The sequence below is a fragment of the Gossypium arboreum genome, chromosome 9 (genome assembly GCF_025698485.1).
Source record: "Gossypium arboreum isolate Shixiya-1 chromosome 9, ASM2569848v2, whole genome shotgun sequence".
NCBI classification, from domain to species: Eukaryota; Viridiplantae; Streptophyta; class Magnoliopsida; order Malvales; family Malvaceae; genus Gossypium; species Gossypium arboreum.
The window spans coordinates 81,203,248-81,222,276 of NC_069078.1; the positions used below are offsets into that span (position 1 = coordinate 81,203,248).

The 19,029-nt window shown below is 37.4% G+C and overlaps 3 protein-coding genes across 3 annotated transcripts; 1 reads left to right on the forward strand and 2 right to left on the reverse strand.

Annotated features, from left to right (window-relative positions):
• The first annotated feature begins 445 nt into the window (after positions 1 to 445).
• Positions 446 to 2,468, forward strand: LOC108450222 (patellin-6). The gene is made up of 4 exons (XM_017747746.2): positions 446 to 1,457; positions 1,552 to 1,676; positions 1,784 to 1,925; positions 2,022 to 2,468. Exons 1-4 carry the CDS (start codon positions 753 to 755, stop codon positions 2,280 to 2,282), a joined length of 1,233 nt encoding a protein of 410 aa, XP_017603235.1. The 5' UTR covers positions 446 to 752; the 3' UTR covers positions 2,283 to 2,468.
• A 1,654-nt stretch (positions 2,469 to 4,122) lies between these two features.
• LOC108452210 (probable protein phosphatase 2C 65) lies at positions 4,123 to 6,338 on the reverse strand. The gene is made up of 5 exons (XM_017749977.2): positions 5,955 to 6,338; positions 5,271 to 5,609; positions 5,062 to 5,179; positions 4,733 to 4,956; positions 4,123 to 4,558 (listed from the first exon to the last, which is right to left on the reverse strand). The coding sequence occupies exons 1-5, from the start codon at positions 6,168 to 6,170 to the stop codon at positions 4,199 to 4,201; spliced, it is 1,257 nt and encodes a 418-aa protein (XP_017605466.1). The 5' UTR covers positions 6,171 to 6,338; the 3' UTR covers positions 4,123 to 4,198.
• A 1,296-nt stretch (positions 6,339 to 7,634) lies between these two features.
• LOC108451744 (protein SCAR2-like) lies at positions 7,635 to 18,670 on the reverse strand. The gene is made up of 9 exons (XM_053019511.1): positions 18,111 to 18,670; positions 17,402 to 17,565; positions 16,707 to 16,830; positions 16,487 to 16,616; positions 12,182 to 12,243; positions 8,525 to 12,071; positions 8,360 to 8,446; positions 8,140 to 8,244; positions 7,635 to 8,045 (listed from the first exon to the last, which is right to left on the reverse strand). The coding sequence occupies exons 1-9, from the start codon at positions 18,263 to 18,265 to the stop codon at positions 7,989 to 7,991; spliced, it is 4,431 nt and encodes a 1,476-aa protein (XP_052875471.1). The 5' UTR covers positions 18,266 to 18,670; the 3' UTR covers positions 7,635 to 7,988.
• Between the last annotated feature and the right edge of the window lie 359 nt (positions 18,671 to 19,029).

A 19,029-nucleotide genomic window follows, 5' to 3' on the forward strand; every position in this document is an offset into this window, starting at 1 on the left:
CATAATTATTACTAATTTACATATTAAGAATATAGTTTACAATTATATTGATATGCTATTAATATTTATTAATTTCTACAAGGTTAATATTTACAAATAAGAAACTTAATAAATCTGAATATTTAAATTTTTAAAAATATTTACTAATTAATTTTTATAATAAATATTTTAATTATTTGATAAAAATATTTTATTTCAATAATTTTACTCAATAAATATCGGAATATTATACTTAATAGGTTATGCCTTATAATCTTTCTGTTTTCAAATAAGTTTTACTAAATAGTTAATAGAATCAGATAATTAAACTATTCTCTGCAATCGGCCAAACAGGTAATAATATAAAATTTTAATTAAAGTAGATTAAATTTCTTATTACCACCGGTTTAGGTTTTATTGATATGTGTTATTAATAATTTTGAGCTTGGGATAGTCAGAAATTTCAGGCTGTTGCTTGAAAAAGGGAGGAAAAAAAAAAAAAAAGGAAAAAGGAGGGGCATGTTTCTTCCCTTGCCTTTAATCAAATGTGAGCTAATCTTGTTTTGTCCCTTTGTTATTATAAACCTGCTACTTTGTGGTGTCGCCCTCTTTCCTCTGCAAGTAAACACAGTCAATCCCAAAATCACTGCTTTTCTTCTTCCTTAATACTATTTTCATACTTCCATCTTATCAAAACCAATCCCCTCCCACTGCTCACCCTCTTCTGTTACAGAGATTCCTTCCGGACTTCTCTTCTTCATAACATATTTCAAATGGAGAAAGCATCCTCACCAGAGGCGTCTCCCAAGCCTCACCACAAGAAAAGCTTTGTTACTACTTTAATGGAAGCTGCCACTCTCCGCTCTCCTTCTTTTAAGGAAGATACCTACTTCATCTCCCATTTGAAGTCTTCCGAGAAGAAGTCCTTGCAAGAACTCAAGGACAAGCTTACGGCCTCTCTTGGCCCCGGCGGCCAATGCACCATGTGGGGCATCCCTCTTCTCTCCGATGACGAAAAAGCCGATGTCATTTTGCTCAAGTTCTTGCGAGCTAGGGACTTCAAGGTCTCCGACTGCTTTCACATGTTGGAGAAATGTCTTGCCTGGAGAAAAGAGTTCAAAGCAGACAGTGTGGCGGAGGAGGAGTTGGGGTTGGAGGAGCTGGAGGGAGTGGTTGCTTATATGCATGGCTATGACAGAGAAGGCCACCCTGTTTGCTACAATGCCTATGGGGTTTTTAGAGACAAGGACATGTGTGAGAGAATGTTTGGGGATGAAGAGAAGCTGAACAAGTTCCTGAGATGGAGAGTTCAAGTTATGGAGAGAGGAATCAATCTGCTGCATTTCAAGCCTGGTGGGATCAACTCTATTATTCAGGTCACCGATCTCAAAGACATGCCCAAAAGAGACCTCAGGGTCGTTTCTAATCAGATCCTCTCTCTCTTTCAAGATAATTACCCTGAAATGGTTGCTCGTAAGGTACTTTAAATTCTTCCACAACTATACAATGGTTTTGTTTCTCTTTCGGAGATAAATTGCTTTTTTTCTTTTAACTTGCCTTTCTGGGTTCTAGATTTTCATCAATGTCCCATGGTACTTCAGTATGCTGTATTCAATGTTCAGTCCATTTCTAACTCAGCGAACTAAGAGCAAGTTCGTGATCTCCAGACAAGGATATGCAGCTGAAACACTCTACAAGTGAGTCTGTTGTCTTGTTTTACTCCTTACCATATATATATATATATATATATATATATATATCAGTCTCTCTGCTTCAATACAAAAGTTATTTGTTTGATTGATAGATTTATAAGACCCGAGGATGTTCCAGTACAATACGGAGGGCTGAGTCGAACTTATGATTCGCAGAACGGTCCTCCAAAACCAGCCTCGGAGTTCACAGTGAAAGGAGGAGAGAAAGTGAACATTCAAATAGAAGGAATTGAGGTAAACATAGTAAAGGTGTTGATTTAACATAGTGAAATGATATTGCAGCATTAGTGATTTATAGTAAAAAGAATGGTTGTGGATGATGTGATACAGGGAGGTGCAACCATAACATGGGATCTGGTAGTAGGAGGGTGGGACTTGGAATACAGTGCGGAGTTCGTGCCCAATGCGGAAGGCAGCTACACCATTGCAGTGGAGAAGGTCAGAAAATTGAGTCCATGGGAAGAGGCCATTCATAACTCTTTCACATCAAGAGAAGCTGGCAAAATGATTCTTTCTGTGGACAATACAGCTTCAAGGAGAAAAAAAGTTGCTGCTTATCGCTATATTGTCCGCAAATCATGCCTGGATTAGACTTAAGTCGAGAGAGGGGGGTGTTTGTGTTGTTCTTTTTACCCTTTTTGGGGCGCTTGAATAGGGAGGGTTTGTTCAATTAATGGTTGTGACCCTTTTATTATTATTTTTGTTGTTTGTCTACTTGAGAGAGGACTAATTTGCCAATGTGATTGTATAAATATGGAGGGTGCTATTGTCACATCATATCATTAGTATTGCTTTAATATAAAATAGAAAATACTGAATTTAAAAAAAAAATCTAAATTCAATTTCACTCTCATGACATACATCATCCATCAGAATGGAAAAAAGCCAAAAAGGAGTTTCTAATGTACATCTTAATGAAGAGACACTAAATTTGGTTGTAAATGTTGTGATTGAGGGTGAGGGGTGATATGAAGTTGTAGCTTACCACATGGACTTGGTGTTAATAAAAGACTGCATGATGGATGCCTGTTCTGTTTGTTGGTCTCATTTTTTTATGTTTCTTTCATTTCAATTTGGTCCCTTTCTGAAGTTGTAGGCTTTATAGTCCTTTCTCTTGCTCACCATACAAGCAAAAATCCTTCTACACAGTGTACTGTCTTCAACTAGTAGCCATAGCAATTTGGTTTGGATGCATTGTGGAGAAAAATACATTATTCTAACTTTTTTTTTAAAAAAAAAAAATCCAAACCAAATCAATTAATTGATTTTTAGATTTAAAAAAAGAAACAAATTTTCATATAACATTTCTAAGTTATATTCACTAATTTATTATATAAAATATTTATTTTGATATTATAAAATTATAAATTAAATAAAAATAAAATTCTACTCGATTGAATAAATTACAATTTTTAACTTGTAGATTGAATCTGAATGAATCGAATTGAAGTAAATTAGACGCTACGATTCGAATTGAAATTCAGTTTTTGGTTTGTTTACTCAGTCTTGTAGAATCACTTGCAAGTTTTTATTTTGTTTAGGGTAAATGTTTAAATTAAGACTCAATTTTTTAGAAGTTGCTCACATAAAGATTATTTTTTTTCCATAATGATCAAATAACTGCCTAACATTAACAAATGTGCTTAGATAAGAGCTTTCCACGCATTTCAACTCAATTTGTATAAAAAAAAAAGTGAAATATTAATGTGTTTAGAACGAAAACATAACACTTGAATAAGATATTTCTTGAAAAGAAAAGAAAACAATCATAATATAATTTGAAATTGAATATGCAACATTTAAGAAACCCTTATTTCTACACTTTTGACAATATTTAACTTTGATATGCAACACTTTAGAAAAGATTAGGCCCTTTTTTTAACCATTTTGAAAGGTTTAACTTCATTTGAGCACTTTTAGAAATGTTATTCTATTATATGACTATTTTGAAATTTTTGGTACTTATATACGTAACCCCTAAAAGGTTAGACCCCAGTTTAAGAATTTAGCCTTTTCTTCAATATGATAGGAAGTTTGTGTGAATTAACTTTTGTGGGAATAATAGGTGGTGTTGAATGAAACTTGTTGTTACCTTCAAAAGAGGGCATGCATGGGATGGAACACTAAAGCTTTCTTCAAAATTCAAAGAGTTTTGGAGTTGGTGACTCGTTGGACCAAAGCTAAGATTTTGAAAAACAAAGGACAGCCTTTCATGGATATCTGGTAGTACCACGTCTTCAGAGACATGGGCATGGGAAGAAACTGCAAAGATTCCTCTATTATTGATATCACTGTCAAACATTGCAATCTTGCTGACGCATATATATATATATATATATAAAGAGAAAAACCATGGATTGATGGATGTGGCAAGTAAAATATTATTATTCATTCATTCATTCAATTGTGGCAAGACTTTTTTAGCTTGGGGTTTCTCCAAATCCCGTATATGAATATTTCCGCACAAGGCAATAGTGCATCAATCTTACATTACAAATAATCAATAATCAGTCCCTCTGTTCAATCGATTTATCCATTGTAAAATCGCAATTTATAACCGTCTCGCCTTCTTCAGCTTTCTTGTCTCCACATATATTAGAATCCGCAAAGTCTAGTTGACTTCCTCCGCATTTGCTCATGTCATAGTCATGGTTATGGTTATGGTCTTGGTCATACACGGATTTTGATACTAATGGCTGTTCCTTGAGGAACAAGCATATGACTGCACAGTCATCCACTTGGGAACCTGGATACCTACTTTTCCATGCTTGAACAGCATAATAAACCAAAACTTTTGCTGCTGTTGATTGTTTCTTTACTGAAGCAACTATTGTTATGACCTCCTTGTTTGTTAGCACATCCCACACCTAAAATACTTGTATATAAGTTTACAACAAAGTCAAGCCATAGGTTACATTCCTAGAACTAGGATCCCTTCCTTCCAACAACACTCTGTTTTTCAACCATTATATTACTACCGCTCATAGAAATCAAGATGCAAGTATAATATATTTCATATATGTCAGAATTTAGGTTCTTACCCCATCAGTTGCCAACACTACAAATTCATCATTGTTTGTAAGCCTTCTGTAAGAAACTTCGGGGATTGAGCTAAGACCGTAGTCCTTCAAGCAGAAATCCCCAAAAGCCCTTGTCATGGCTAGACCAGGGCTATCTTGATCAGGCGCCCATACTCTTAGTACATGAGGTTCTTCATCCATCGCGAAGACCCTGCCTCCACACTTTTCGATTCTTTCAGCTTCATCTAAGTAGCACCATAGGACAATTCAAAAAAGGAAAAAGAAAATGTAACACCATGGGAAACACACAAACCCTCAAACAAAGAAAGAAAGAAAGAGGAAATACACACCTGGTAAACGAGGTTTTAAGTCGACTGTGAGTTGAATAGGAATGAGTCGATTTTTATTGCCTCTAGTGCAAAGAATTGCCCGAGAGTCCCCCAGGTTTGAAATTATCAAGTGCTCATCCTGTAAATGTTTTAAGAAAACAAAAAAAAAAAAAAATCAGGAATCTAACTACAAACAAGCTCATCCAACTGAGCTACAGTTGATGGTGTACCTGCTTAACAATAGTTACAGCTGTGGAACCGCTGTTGTAACTATTAAAGGACAGTCCGGAGTTAAGTTCTTCATCTGATTCTTTGAAAGCTCTAATTAAACTTGCTTCCCAAGAAGAAAATCTATCCTCGTTAACACCATTGCTATCATTTTTACCATAACTTTGTCCAGCGCTAGCAGCTGCATCATTTTCTGTGCAACCATTAGGTTGTGACGTTTTGATGATTGAAGAAAGCTTGAAGGGCAAGGTGTCACGTACATGGCGTGAAACCTTGTGACCAAACGGACCATGACCATCAAATACACCGCAGAAGAACGATTTCTTCTCCCCCATAAAGTTCTGGATCAATGGTTAATTCCATGCATGGAGTAATTAATAAAATATCAAAATATGGTGATAAACAGCACAGCCAAAGAAATGATACACGTGCCCGTAATTTTCCTCACAACGTCAAGACGAAAATCATGCAACATTTCCAGAAATGATATGCAAATTTGACGATCAACGAAGGGATAAATAGAGACCAAATATAATATGAGACATGGAAATTCTCAAATCATCAACCGTGAAACCATGTAATGCAAATACCAAATTATATAAAAACGAAATGTGAAGGAAGAAAAGGAATAAAATTTGGCAATGAAATTGAATTGAGAAGGAATGGAAAGAAGAAAGGGTGTGGACCTCCCAAACGGTCATGGCGTCCTGATTGATCCCTTTCTTTCCCTTGCGGGTGTACATAGATATGAAGGAAGAGGAACCCTGCAATCTGACAATGGCTCCATTATGTCCGGGAGTGGGAAGAACCTGCTGATGACCCTTACCTTCTTTCTCCGCCAAATCGTCATCGGCACGGTGTCTACCTTGGTACTTGATATGTGTAGTACAGCAGGCACCCATGTTACCCCCCCAACACCACCCACCAAAACTCTATGGATGCCCGGAAAATCAAAGCCCAGGAATGGTGCTGGAGGGGACCCAGCGGCTCCAATTACAAATGCCCGGACACTCAAAAGAGAAGTCACGGCCACCATTTTGATGGATATTCAATAAACTAGAATTTATAGCAAGGGCAAAAAAATATATAGAATAATTTAATTAAGGATAATTATTTAATATATAAATACTATAGAATCAAATAAAACTATAAAAGAATTAAATCGTTTTATTTTATTATAGTCATAGTCTGAAATTTATGTAATTTAATTCAACAAGTTGGCGCCAGTAATTAGTTAAGGGATTTTTATGATTAAGCATTTGTAGTATGAGGTGAGAAAAATATTAGAAGAAAGATATGTAGTTGTCTCTTTAAGTTTCTTAAGAACTGTAACATTCTATATACTCATCCTTTGTGTTTATGAAGAGCATTTTTAAAACCTTTATCAGTGATTTAGAAGCCCACATGTAAATGTAATGCAAGAATATAAAGATCAAATGCAGACTAAATCTCATAGTTTGTGATTGTTAGTGACTAAAGATGAATGATAATAAATATATGATATTAAAAAGAAAATGCAACTCGATCTCTATACGTCTTTATATTAGTCAGAAATCAACAGCCATGCAAGCTTCTACACATATTAACATAATAGAATACATTGCCTGTATATATAAACACGTGCCATGCTTCTAATATATGTGAAAAATTCTTCCAGGAAGAACTCAGAGATCAACTGAATCCTAACCTACATGCGTAGAAACTGTTATGAAGAACACTGAAACAAACAAGTAGCCGCATAATAAATTTTCATTTCCAGCTGCATCCTACCTCTTAAAATGAAAGGAACCTGAATAAGAAATCAAATACCACCAACAAAAAACAAAAACCTATGAGCAGAGGAGGAGACAAGAAATGAAAGTAGACATTAGAACATTACTAGCATGAGCAACAACCTCCCCTTTCTCGTAGGGACAATGAAGAGTTCCCATAATTTTTCTCATATATTCTGCTCCTCTCACCAGGGCAGCATCTCTGCCACCTCTTACAATGGCATTCAAGGAAAATACCTTCAATCAGACAGATTACCATTTTCTGTTCCTTCAACATCCATCTTCATCAACACAAAATCCCTCTTGGAACACTGTATAATGCTGCCTATCTCTCTGCCTTGATTCACTTCTTCTTGGGCTGGTTCTGCCTACCTATGTCAGTGATTTGTCCATCCGAAGATGTCTCCACCTATGTGGCTAGCTGCTGCTTTTTGACTATTGATCACAATAACATTCAACACTACAACACACTACACTCCACATCACATTGCATTTATCCACCATTTACATCTGACAGGCATCGCAATAATTACCAAAAACACAAAAATCGCCAAAACCACATCCTCAATCTCTTGCTCAAATACAATTTACATCTTTCTTCAACATATTTATTCAGAAAATATTGGTAAGAATAATGAAAAGAAACAGAATTTCATTAGGCGCAGCCAATACTTCTACAGGCTCAGCCATGGATGTTGAAACTCTTCCTTGTATAAGCATTATATATATAGCAGGGCCTGGTGCCAGTGACTAAAAGTCTTCATTGTGTAAGTGAGATACACGGGAATGAGCAGAATATTATACACCAACAGAATGACAATTTTGAGGCAAAGAATACACCAGTCACCATACCAAACATATTTCCTATTCACTGTGATGGAAAATTTACTATTTGATTAAACATTTTAACCAAGTAACCTCTAAGAGTCTGTCACCATGTAAGTCCTTTCAAGAATCACTCCAACCATCTTCATCATCATCATCATCATCACTTCCAGCCAATGCCTATTTCAAGAGAGACTATTTTAGAAAATTGAACGCTCCAAAACAAGGCAAAAAGAGACAGGCAGACAATAGAAAGATCAGATCAAACACAAACCTGGCGAATTGCATTTGCTTTCTCCAAGATTGCTGCAACCCTTATGTTGGTTTTAGGACCCTGAACACTAGGTCTGGTCATGGCTGCAGGCTTCAAGTTGAATGACTGTAGCAACCAAAAATAAATCAGCCCTCACCCCAGTTTTACAAAAAAAAAAAAACATTTCCGACCAATAAAAACATAAAAGGAACACAAAGAGTATGTGTTTATTGGATCTAACCTTGGTTCGTATCTGTTCCAGCAATGAATCTCTCTCATCTACCTTAGGAATGGTTGGAGGTCGAATCCGCTCGGTTGCCTTTTTCATCTGCAGAAAATTTAAACAGTTACTTCACAAGAAGAAAAGGCAGGCTGGAACAATATTGAAAAGCAAGACCATAATCACCTTGCTTTTGTCATGAGCAGCAACAGCATCAATGAGAGGATTGCGAGGTCGAGGAAGTTTAACAGGTGGATTCCCATTTGAGTTGCCTTCTTCAGAAACTTGTATTAAACCAAGCGTATTTGATGGACATGCTGCCTCTCCCTCTGAAGTTGGCAAATCATGCTCTAGAGTTGTATTTGTTAACTGTGAAGTTTCTCCATCTGTGGCTGCCAAGCCATGTTGAACGATGGCATTTGATATCTGCACCTTTTCTCCCTCAGAAGCTTCCAAACCATGCTGAGGATGCTCATCTACCTTGGTTGGAAACTGCTCCTCTACTTTGGTAGGAAGATCCTCTGCTACCTTGGTTGGAACCTGCTCCTCTTTCTTAGTTGGTATGGGCACAGATACATCATGAGGATTCCCATGTTCTTGATCAAAATTTTGTTTAGGATCCTGAGATGGCCTACCTTCTGAACTTGTATCCAGTACAAACTGGCTAGGACAGTTTGCTTCTTTCTCATTCAAAGATACAGGGATATGTCCACAGGTTGCATCAGTAGGTGGCATGGGCAATGAGAAACTGGATTCTACCCTTTCACCCTCAATAGCAAGAGAACCATATTCAAGGTTTTCATTAGATGTTGTGGGTAATGTTAAAAATGGATTTGAGTGTGCTCTATCGGAACAGATACCACCGTATTGGCTATTACCGTTGCTATCCATAGTTGCCAGATGCATAGAGAAAGGACTTGGTTGCATGAAATCAGCTGCCAATTGATCAGACACATTACCAGACCTCTCTTCACCATCCACAAGGGGTAATAATGGGTTTCTGGATTGTTCAAAACCCTGCTCCAATGTTGGTAAATCAATTTGAGTTTCCTCACCAGTTCCAGATTGTGGCATCATTGGGAATGACCGCAGACCATGTTCTACCAATTCCCTTTGAGGAGCCGTAGAAACATGTTGAACTCTCCCTATCCTCCACTGCATTGGAGGAAGAGGCGGCAATGGTGGCATTTCCTCCATGATAGCTTTAGTTGCCTCAGGTTGCAGGCCAAAGGCAGGATGAACAAGATCATATTGACTACTTTCTTGTTCATCCTGCCTACCTGATTGTTCTGAAAAATCTGACAAAGGTTCACTTGAATACACTTCTTTGGAAGGTTCAAAAGAAGTTTGCAAGCATTGTTCCTGATCTAAAGATTGCATCCGTTTTGAACTATCTTCAACTATGTGCAGCCTTTCCACATCATGTTGATAAGTATGGATGTCTAATGACGGTTCTGAAGAACTTTGTTTTTCTAATTGGTGATGGGTATGTGAAGACACCATGTCTTCCCTACTTTCCATTGGATTACTCAAATATTTCGGCTCTGATTCTTTATCACTGAATTCTGAAGAAGCTGGTGTAGTGGTTAAATCAACGAAACTTAAACTATCTTTGGTTGGTTGAGCCAGAGATGAATAGTGGATATCATCTTCTAAATTGAAATTGCCATATGAGACTGATTTGCATGAAGTGGAATCTATGTCCGATGGAGTACCTACCACTTGATTGGTTTCTTCTTGAGTCTCTAACTCTGTAAGACATTCTTGAGAAACAACCTCATTAGATTCCAATCCTTCTTGACATGGATCTCCATCACCAAAGTCTGCAGAACCATGAGCAGCAGCCGGTACTGCAATACTTTCAGGATGAACATGTTCAGTTGCCAGATCATCAAAATCCACATGATCCTTGAGGTTCAAAGTATCAGTGTAATCATATAGTGGATCACAAGGGATAGCATCTTCTTCCACCACATTTGCACTGCAGATGAGTTCCCTAGTTTCTTCTCCCTCTGTAGCATCAAAAAGTTCATCAACATTTTGTTGCTGCTCAGAATATGAAGCTCCTATCTCCATTAGGTCAGCCTCAAGTTTTGGATCATCATGTAATATGTCTGAAAATTTCTGTTCATTAAAGGAACAAATGTGTGAAGTATCCACCATAGGAGTTATTTGCTCCAATTTGAGATCCCCTTCTACAGTAGCATCACTGACCTCAGAAGCTGAATTGATGGGCTTCATAACATCCAAACATTCAGGTGATAGGATACTGTTTGAACTTCTTTCTCCATCTGCCAAGGTTGAACAAAGGTGCTGCTCCTCTGTTGGTGAACCAATTGTTTGGTTGACTGAATTTTCAGCACAAATTTCTCCAGCAAAATCTGTTTTAGGAACTTCATCTAAATGATCATTGCCACTTCTCTCTTCAGGATTAACCTGTAATAGGTTCAATAAATGTGGCAAAGCATCAGAAAAGACAGTTGTGTCTCCTCTGTCCAACTCATCTATCGGCTGACTTTCAGTAGAAAGAGTTATCAAAGAAACCTGTTTCTCAGAAGAATCAGTGAAAATGACTTCTGAAGAATCATCCAAACATTTTCCCCCAACATTGTCTGCCAAATTAGAATTAGTTTTAATGTCAGAGGGCACTTCCTCAGGCTGTGGCTCCAGTAAAGGATTTGCCACTGAACTTACTTCATCCAACAAAATATGTGTAGAATTCAAATCTTCCAGACATGAACTATAAGACGCCTCTCCAAGACAAGGAAGGCAAAATTCACCAGAAAATGTCTCTTTTGGTAACAAAACCTGATCAGAACTGTGACATTGCATCTCCGAACATGTAGGAAGCTGGATGCGAGACGCCTCAACAATCTCAGCAACACAGTTTCTATCAGAAGAGAACACTTCAACTGCTAATTCACCATCTGACAGCATATCTTTAGCCAGACTGTCGATAGTATCAGAGTAGTTAGAACTAGATCTTCCTTTCTTCATAGAGCTATTTCCATCATCAGACACAAAGGAGATCCTATCCGATTGAGAATCTGATGAATGGCCTTGGACCCCAAGCTTTTCCTCGTTTGCATGAGAACCTGTTTGATACGTCCCAATATCCATGAAGCCAATATCATTCTTAGGTCTATAATCATTGTCTGTATCCCTTTCAGACTCCATTGTAGTAAGTGCATCGATGTACTTGTCAGCCTCACTGGTCATGTCATCGGAATGGTCCCCATATATATTGCATTCTTCTATGCCTTCTCCATTTACCATTATCTCCTCTTCAGTTGTTACTTCAAGAAGGGAAGGGGGGATTCTAACTTTGAATTTAACTGTTGGTTCAGGCCCCTTCATAATATCTCTATCAATGACTTCTCCATTCAACCCTTCAATGGATGGTTTCAGGACAATTTCATGTACAGTAGATACAGAACTTGAGGTTTCCTTTCCTTGTGAAGAAAATTTTACGGGACTCACCGTGCTAATATCAAGTGTTTCGGGCCCCGAATCACTAGAATTATCCAATGTCAACCTCAGAGGTGGAGTACCAGAGATCTCATAAACTGCTTTAGTTTGTGCTGGTGGAGTCTCCAGGAATTTCTCCATGTAACTTTTCCCCGATTTTGAGTCAAGTGGAGATTCATTCAATTGCCTTCTTTTCAGTTTTACAAGACGGGCAGGGTCATTGTAAGCATTCTCAATACGCTCCTCCAAAAACAGCTCATGCAATCTGCACTATTAGAAAGCAATTCAATCACCAAGATACCATATTTAAAACTCTAATATGTGCAGTTCTAAACAACCAGAAGAAAGGCACAGATGCAGAATTGAAGGACTCACTTCGCATGTGATGCTTGTGCAAAATCTGGAGTCTCTCCATTCCTCCAGCGTGATCCTTTCTTCTGCCAGAAATAAAATATTAGACAATATGGACACAGGGAAAAATACCATATGGCACAACTAGCAAAAGAAAAACCTCTCCACTGAGCACTAAAACCATGATATGCCAAAAAGTTACCATTCAGTGCCAGCAATATATAAAAGGAAAAAGAATGTTTCATGCAGGTGAGAAGCAACTAAATTATTATTGAACAAATTTTAGGAAGAAGAATGATTCTCTCTTATTACTTCTAATCTGAATACAGCCTTTTAAAGAATAGCAGGAAAAATAAAAAAGGAAATAATCTCTAGAAATTAGCCTATCCCTAAAAATTAGTAATTTAATTATGGCTAATAGTACAAGGAAATTCCTAGCACTAATGTAGAAAATCTGCTTAAGTTAAGGAATTCCAACACTCCCCCTCAAGCTGGAGTGTGGATGTGAATCAAACCCAGCTTGCCCATAATTTCTTCGAACATTTTTCTTGAAATGCAACCCCTTACCAGGAGTCCCTTTTAAGTATCTCAATATCTTGTAGGCAGCTTCCAAATGTTTCTCCCGTTGATATCTCCCCCTGTCTACTTCTTCTCCATCCTTATCAGTTCCTAATTTAAGGTTGGGTTCCATAGGAGTCTTGTCTATGTTCTTTGGAGTTTCTACAGAGTCAACATTAGAAACAAAGGCATTGTAGGATTTAGACAAGTTTCCATAGGATACAAACCGAGAAATGGGATGTTGAGTGCAGCTCCTAGTGCCCTTTCTTACTGCAATTGGAAGATGGATGGAAGATGAAGGAGGTGAAACTTCTTCCTCAGGACAGTCCTCGGGTAAAGATGGCATAGGCACTGCTGTTTCGGTCTCAGGCAGCTGATGTCTCCGAGAGTATACACAAAGTCCCTGAGTTTTTCCTTGTTGTTTTTCAGAATGAGTGGGCTGTTTTTCTTCATTAGTATGATTAATCACCCTTGTTTCTTGTTGCTGAACAGTGGAGATAGGAAAAACAGGTTCCAAAACAGGAATAACAGTGGCTGTAGGATTTCCAGCAGGTTTTGTAGTTGTGGTAGGGCTGACAGGTTCCAAAACAGGAATAACAGTGGCTGTAGGATTTTCAGCAGGTTTTGTAGTGGTGGTAGGGCTGATAGAGTCTTGAGGTATAATGAGAAGATTGCTCAAGGTCTCATCTTCACTAAGTATCTCCCCCTGAAGATGAGAGGCTGAAAAATATGGCTCGTTTTCGAAGAAAGTAACATCAAGGGACACAAACATCCGGTGTAAGGTTGGAGAGTAGCACTTGTACCCTTTTTGTGCAGGTGAGTAACCAATAAAGACACAAGTGTGAGCTTTAGGATCAAGTTTAGATTGGTTAGGTTGATGGTTGTGGACAAATGCTTTGCAACCAAATGTTTTGGTTGGGAGATTAGGAACACGAAACAAGGGAAATTTTTTTTGAAAAGTATGTAAAGATGTTTGAAAGTTTAATACCTTTGATGGGAGTCGGTTTATAAGATAACAAGCAGTGAGGACAGCTTCTCCCCATAAATACTTTGGTACACCCATAGTAAACATAAGGGCACGAGCCACGGCTACAAGGTGTCTGTTTTTCCTCTCGGAAACCCCATTTTGTTGAGGGGTGTTAGGACAAGAACTTTGATGTATGATTCCTTGCTTAGAAAGATAAGGACTTAGGATAGAATTAAAGTACTCTCTCCCATTATCAATTCTAAGGGTGTGAATATTTGAATTGAACTGAGTTCGAATCATTGAATGAAAATTTTTGAAGACTCTAGAGACTTCGGATTTTTCTTTAAGGAGATAGACCCAACAAACTCTAATGTGGTCATCAATGAAAGTTATGAACCACCTAGCCCCTGTGATGTTTTTTACTCGACTGGCTCCCCATAGATCGCTGTGGATTAAAGAGAAAGGTTGAGATTGAACATAAGGTTTCAAAGGATAAGGGACACGAGTGTGTTTAGACAGTTGGCAAACTTCACAGTTCAATGAACTAATTTTCTTATTTAGAAATAGTAGAGGAAACAGTTTCTTCAAGTACATGAAATTCGGGTGTCCTAGTCTACGATGCCATAGCATGATAGAATCGTCTTTTGATGTAGATAAGGTCATCCCTTCTTGTGAACTGTTTTTGTTCCAAACATATAAGCCATCATTAACTTTAGCAGTGCCAATCATCTTCCCCGATTCTTGTTCATGAACCACACAACCGAAAGCAGAAAATTCAGCAAGTACTTTTTCATCCTTGGTAAGCTTGCTAATTGAGAGTAAATTACAGGAAAGATTTGGAACATGTAAAACTTTATCAAGGAAAAAATTTTCAGTAAGTCTCACTGTCCCCATTCCAGCCACCGGTGAGTAAGATCCATCAGCTATGCGAATCCGAGAGTGATCATGACAAGGTAAATAGGTGTGAAACAAACTTAGATTACCTGTCATATGGTCGGATGCACCCGAGTCTAGTATCCAGGAAGTTGTGATAGGTTCGTGTGTAGTATTTAAAGCAGTACCTTGAATAGTTAGTGACCCACTGGCTGTAGGAGTCCCGAGTAGTTTATGAAGAGCCTCAAGTTGAGTTTTGGTTAGCCTAACATTCTGAGCATCTTCTTCAGTAGTAGATATCATTGCTGCCTTGTTTTCTTTCTGTTTTTTTTCTTCAGGATAGCCATGGAGTTTGAAGCATTTCTCCTTGGTATGCCCAACCCGATTCTGATGGCTACACCATGGCCTTTTGAACCGAATCAACTCCATCTTTGAACCTTTGAGATTGAGGGCCTCTTGAAATAAGAGCAGAGTTCTCGGAAGGATGATGACCAGCTACGGTCAATGGTTTTAATTCTCTTGCGTCTCCCAACATGATAAGACGCCGTTTCTCTTCCCTCCTTACTTCAGCAAATGCTTCTCCTATGGTTGGCAGTGTGGTTCTACCTAGTATTCGTCCTCGGACCTCATCAAGATCACGATTTAGTCCTGCTAGGAACTCATAGAAACGTTCTTTGTTAAGATGATCCATGAACTTGGTGTGTTCCAAGCCCTCGCCCCAATCAACTTCATAATACATGTCTAACTCCTGCCATAAGATCTTTAGGTTGTTGTAATATTGAGTGACTTCAAGTGTTCCTTGTCGAATATCTTTCAACTTTAATTTGATCTCGAATACTTGGCAAGTATTTCCAAGATCCGAGTAATTCTCCTTGATTACATTCCACATTTCTTTGGCAGTTTTGAAAAAAAGATACGTTCGGCTTATATGACCTTCCATCGAATTTATAAGCCAAGCCATAACCATTGAGTTGTTAAGCTCCCAAGTTGCATAACCAGAGTCTGTTGATGCTGGTCGAGGAATTTGTCCATTAATGTACCCAATTTTTCCTTGGCCACGAAGAACCATAAGGACAGATTGTGACCATTGCAGGAAATTTTTTCCATCTAATCGATGATTTGTGATTATAAGAGAAGAGTTAAGGTCACCTTGTGGGATTCCTTGACTGTGATTTTGAGTTATTTGTGAGATCTCAGTCTCAGAGAAATTTTCGGTGTCACCCATGGGAGTAGGGTTTCTAACAGAGAAAAAACAGAACAAGAGAAGAGAAGAAAGAGCAGGATCAAATGGATTCCTGATGCTCTTGATACCATGAACAAGTTTTAGGAAGAAGAATGATTCTCTCTTATTACTTCTAATCTGAATACAGCCTTTTAAAGAATAGCAGGAAAAATAAAAAAGGAAATAATCTCTAGAAATTAGCCTATCCCTAAAAATTAGTAATTTGATTATGGCTAATAGTACAAGGAAATTCCTAGCACTAATGTAGAAAATCTGCTTAAGTTAAGGAATTCCAACAATTATGATATAATTGGTGTAAATCATCCCAAATGCAACAATAGCACCTCAAAAAGAGCAGGCCTAAGATATCAAGTGTGCTCCTCACATGAAGGCACACCTCAACCAGATGTTTTAAGTTTGATAGTGGAGCTAACCACAAACTTTGCTATGATCTGCTCACACAAAAAAGAAGCATTTTTCTCCAGTGAAATTAAACAAATCGATCCAATAAGACTACTGATAGATCTTAGGGTCTTTCTAAAAACCAAGTTCAAGTTTATTCATTAAGGAGTAGAAATTTTGGATCATTCTGGAGACCTATCTCCCAATTTATGCTATAAATGAGACAAAACTGCAAACTGCTAAAAGAACATGCAAAAGAGAAACCTAAGCAAATCTTTTCTGTTTTCTTTTACTTATTTGTTAGTACCTTCACTTTACGTGCTTTCTTTTCTCTCTGAACTTCTAATGGTGCAATTCCAGGTAAATCTGATTCTGCTTTAAAGAATGATGGATCGGTGTAACGCTTTAAACACGCCCCAGCACCCGCAACATCAAATCTGGAACAAGTAAAAAAATTATTATATTCATTATTGATAAGAAAAAAACTTGCAGCAAAATTAGTAAACTTAAGACCAGTACAATCTTACTTGTCCAAAAGAAACAAACGTGGTGGACCCCTACATTCCTCATAAGAATCCAGCACACAGCGAGGTAAGTCTCCACTAGTGATCAGATTATGTTCAGTTCGCAGATTAGGATGCCAGTCAACACCTGTGAAAAGATAATACAATTCTTAACCGGTTTAGCAGACAATGTCTTTGTGCAGGTAAACTCCAATATGCTATTTCAAAACCAAAAATAAGTACCAATTAGCTCCATCACTTAAAGCTGACTCATTGTATGCCAAAGATCACATTTCCTATCCATTCCATTATTGCATATAAAAAATGTGTATATTGGAATGTAAATGAATTCATGCATACTGATTCCAGATAATTTCCACTAGCAGAAAGTCATTAAAATAGGCATCTTTTGATTAGGTAAACAAACTTTCATTTTACTCCAGGTGCTGATAATATACCGGGAAAGAAACTTGTAATACTCTTATTGCAGACGCCAGGCACTCAACCCCAGGAATCTACTATAGTTGTTTCAAAAGGTATAGTTATACTTCCCAATATTGCAATCAAGTACACAAGATATACAACATACGAAACCAACACATATGCGAAAGTGCCCCATTATGAGAAATGATGATCCAGAACCAATAAGAGCCAAATCCTGACCATAAAAATGATGACATGTTCCAGTAAAAATGTGTTAGTTAAAAGTTGAACCTAACCTGCATTAGTAAAGAAAAATGAATGATTTGTTTGTGATAAAAATGCCTTCTCGATGGAAGGGAATTCTGCTTCAAGTTGTTTAACTCGGCCCATTAGAGCATGGCCTCTCGCAGCAGTTACCATTACCTCCTCATGCAAGTTGTGGAATATCTCGGCAGCAAACCTTTAGTCAATCGCCAAGGAAAAGCAATTTAAAACAAGAAAGAAGGCGGAATGCAAAAATAAGACATAAAAAATTGCCACCAGAGTGCTACAACTCCAAGAAAAATCTATATAAAACGTGACAGTTGTACTAGTACCATGAATCCAAGTCAGTAGAGGAATTTCCGATATGCATGGTTTCAATTTAATGCATTCAAGAGAAAAACGAAATTGATACAGACTATTTGAATAGAGATTCAGAATTTCAAGGGCTAATTTGGTGATTGCTACAAGTCAAGATACCCTAAACCAGAAAACATTAAATCCTAAAAAACAGGCCGCTTGAATAGTGAAGTGGATACCAAAATTAGGTTAGAAAATTCCAAGTGTGCTTCAGATGCAAATGGCAGAAACTAAAACTAAAATTCTGTACACTCGAGAAATATTGAACAGATTACGGTTGTTTCTATAACCTCGAGCTTAAAGCAAGGGAACTGAGAATTAAGCAAACTAACAAACCAAGCAAATTCAACCAATCTGGTAAGTGTAACAGAGAGAGAGACTGACTCGGCGAGATCACCGAGCTGGCGTAAAACACCAACAAGGCCAGACATAGCTACGCCTTCAAGTAAAGCCTCGGGATCATCCTTGTCGGCAGCTCTATATAGCTCCGGATCGGCCAAGCTGAACTCGTTCCTAATCTGGTACCTAGTCAACGGCATTTCTTCGCCTCTCCTCCGCCGAAAAAAGAACAAACAAACCCTAAATTGCTGTTTCTATTATAAAGAACAGAGAAAGAGAAGAAGAAGAAGAAAGAATCTATTTTGATGTTTGAAACTGCATTGAGTTCATCGTAGTATTATCATTTTTCGGCGCTCTCTCCCCCTCTCTAATTTTTGTGTTTGTCAAGGAAAATGAACGAGTGATGGGATGAATATACGATACATAGTGGTGAGACCTGAGAGATGTCAACTAATATCATGTGGCGAGCGGCGCGGTATTCGTTTGGGCGATTATAATTGGGAATTGGATGATGGGATTTAGATCCGGCCAATTGCTTGAAATTTTAGCAAATTAAAAATAAAATAAAAAATGCCGAGGTTTACCGTGTGGTTTATGTTCAAGTCTCACTAGTTATTTTATTGTTAAGAGTTTTATTATATATTAATAAATAATACTGATAGAAAATCAATATTTATTTTAAAAATTATAATAATAAAATAAACATTTAGTGATGTTATAATTAAATGTTATAACTTCCTCTCATTGATTTTAAAGTCATGCTGATAGTTAGGAGTCAATAAATGTTATAATCAAAATAGGATATTGTCATTACAATCAAACTTTATTATATTTTTCACTTAAATTTGACCATATTGTTATAATATTATGAGTAAATTTTCTTTTAGATTTATTATGATTTTCAATTCGATTGTATTTTAAATTAAATTTATTTTATTTATTGTTATTTAAATATATATTATTT

What these genes read in the sequence shown, in the direction of transcription:
- LOC108450222 (XM_017747746.2), top strand. Translation starts at nt 753, where the DNA reads ATGGAGAAAGCATCCTCACCAGAGGCGTCTCCCAAGCCTCACCACAAG. An exon ending in CTGAAATGGTTGCTCGTAAG is followed by an intron (nt 1,458 to 1,551) that starts GTACTTTAAATT and finishes TCTGGGTTCTAG; the next exon opens with ATTTTCATCAATGTCCCATG. An exon ending in TTCAAATAGAAGGAATTGAG is followed by an intron (nt 1,926 to 2,021) that starts GTAAACATAGTA and finishes GATGTGATACAG; the next exon opens with GGAGGTGCAACCATAACATG.
- LOC108452210 (XM_017749977.2), bottom strand. Translation starts at nt 6,170, where the DNA reads ATGGGTGCCTGCTGTACTACACATATCAAGTACCAAGGTAGACACCGT. An exon ending in CTGTAACTATTGTTAAGCAG is followed by an intron (nt 5,180 to 5,270) that starts GTACACCATCAA and finishes AAACATTTACAG; the next exon opens with GATGAGCACTTGATAATTTC. An exon ending in CTTAAAACCTCGTTTACCAG is followed by an intron (nt 4,957 to 5,061) that starts GTGTGTATTTCC and finishes GGTGCTACTTAG; the next exon opens with ATGAAGCTGAAAGAATCGAA.
- LOC108451744 (XM_053019511.1), bottom strand. Translation starts at nt 18,265, where the DNA reads ATGCCGTTGACTAGGTACCAGATTAGGAACGAGTTCAGCTTGGCCGAT. An exon ending in GCACAAGCATCACATGCGAA is followed by an intron (nt 12,072 to 12,181) that starts GTGAGTCCTTCA and finishes CTAATAGTGCAG; the next exon opens with ATTGCATGAGCTGTTTTTGG. An exon ending in AAGCAAATGCAATTCGCCAG is followed by an intron (nt 8,046 to 8,139) that starts GTTTGTGTTTGA and finishes CTCTTGAAATAG; the next exon opens with GCATTGGCTGGAAGTGATGA.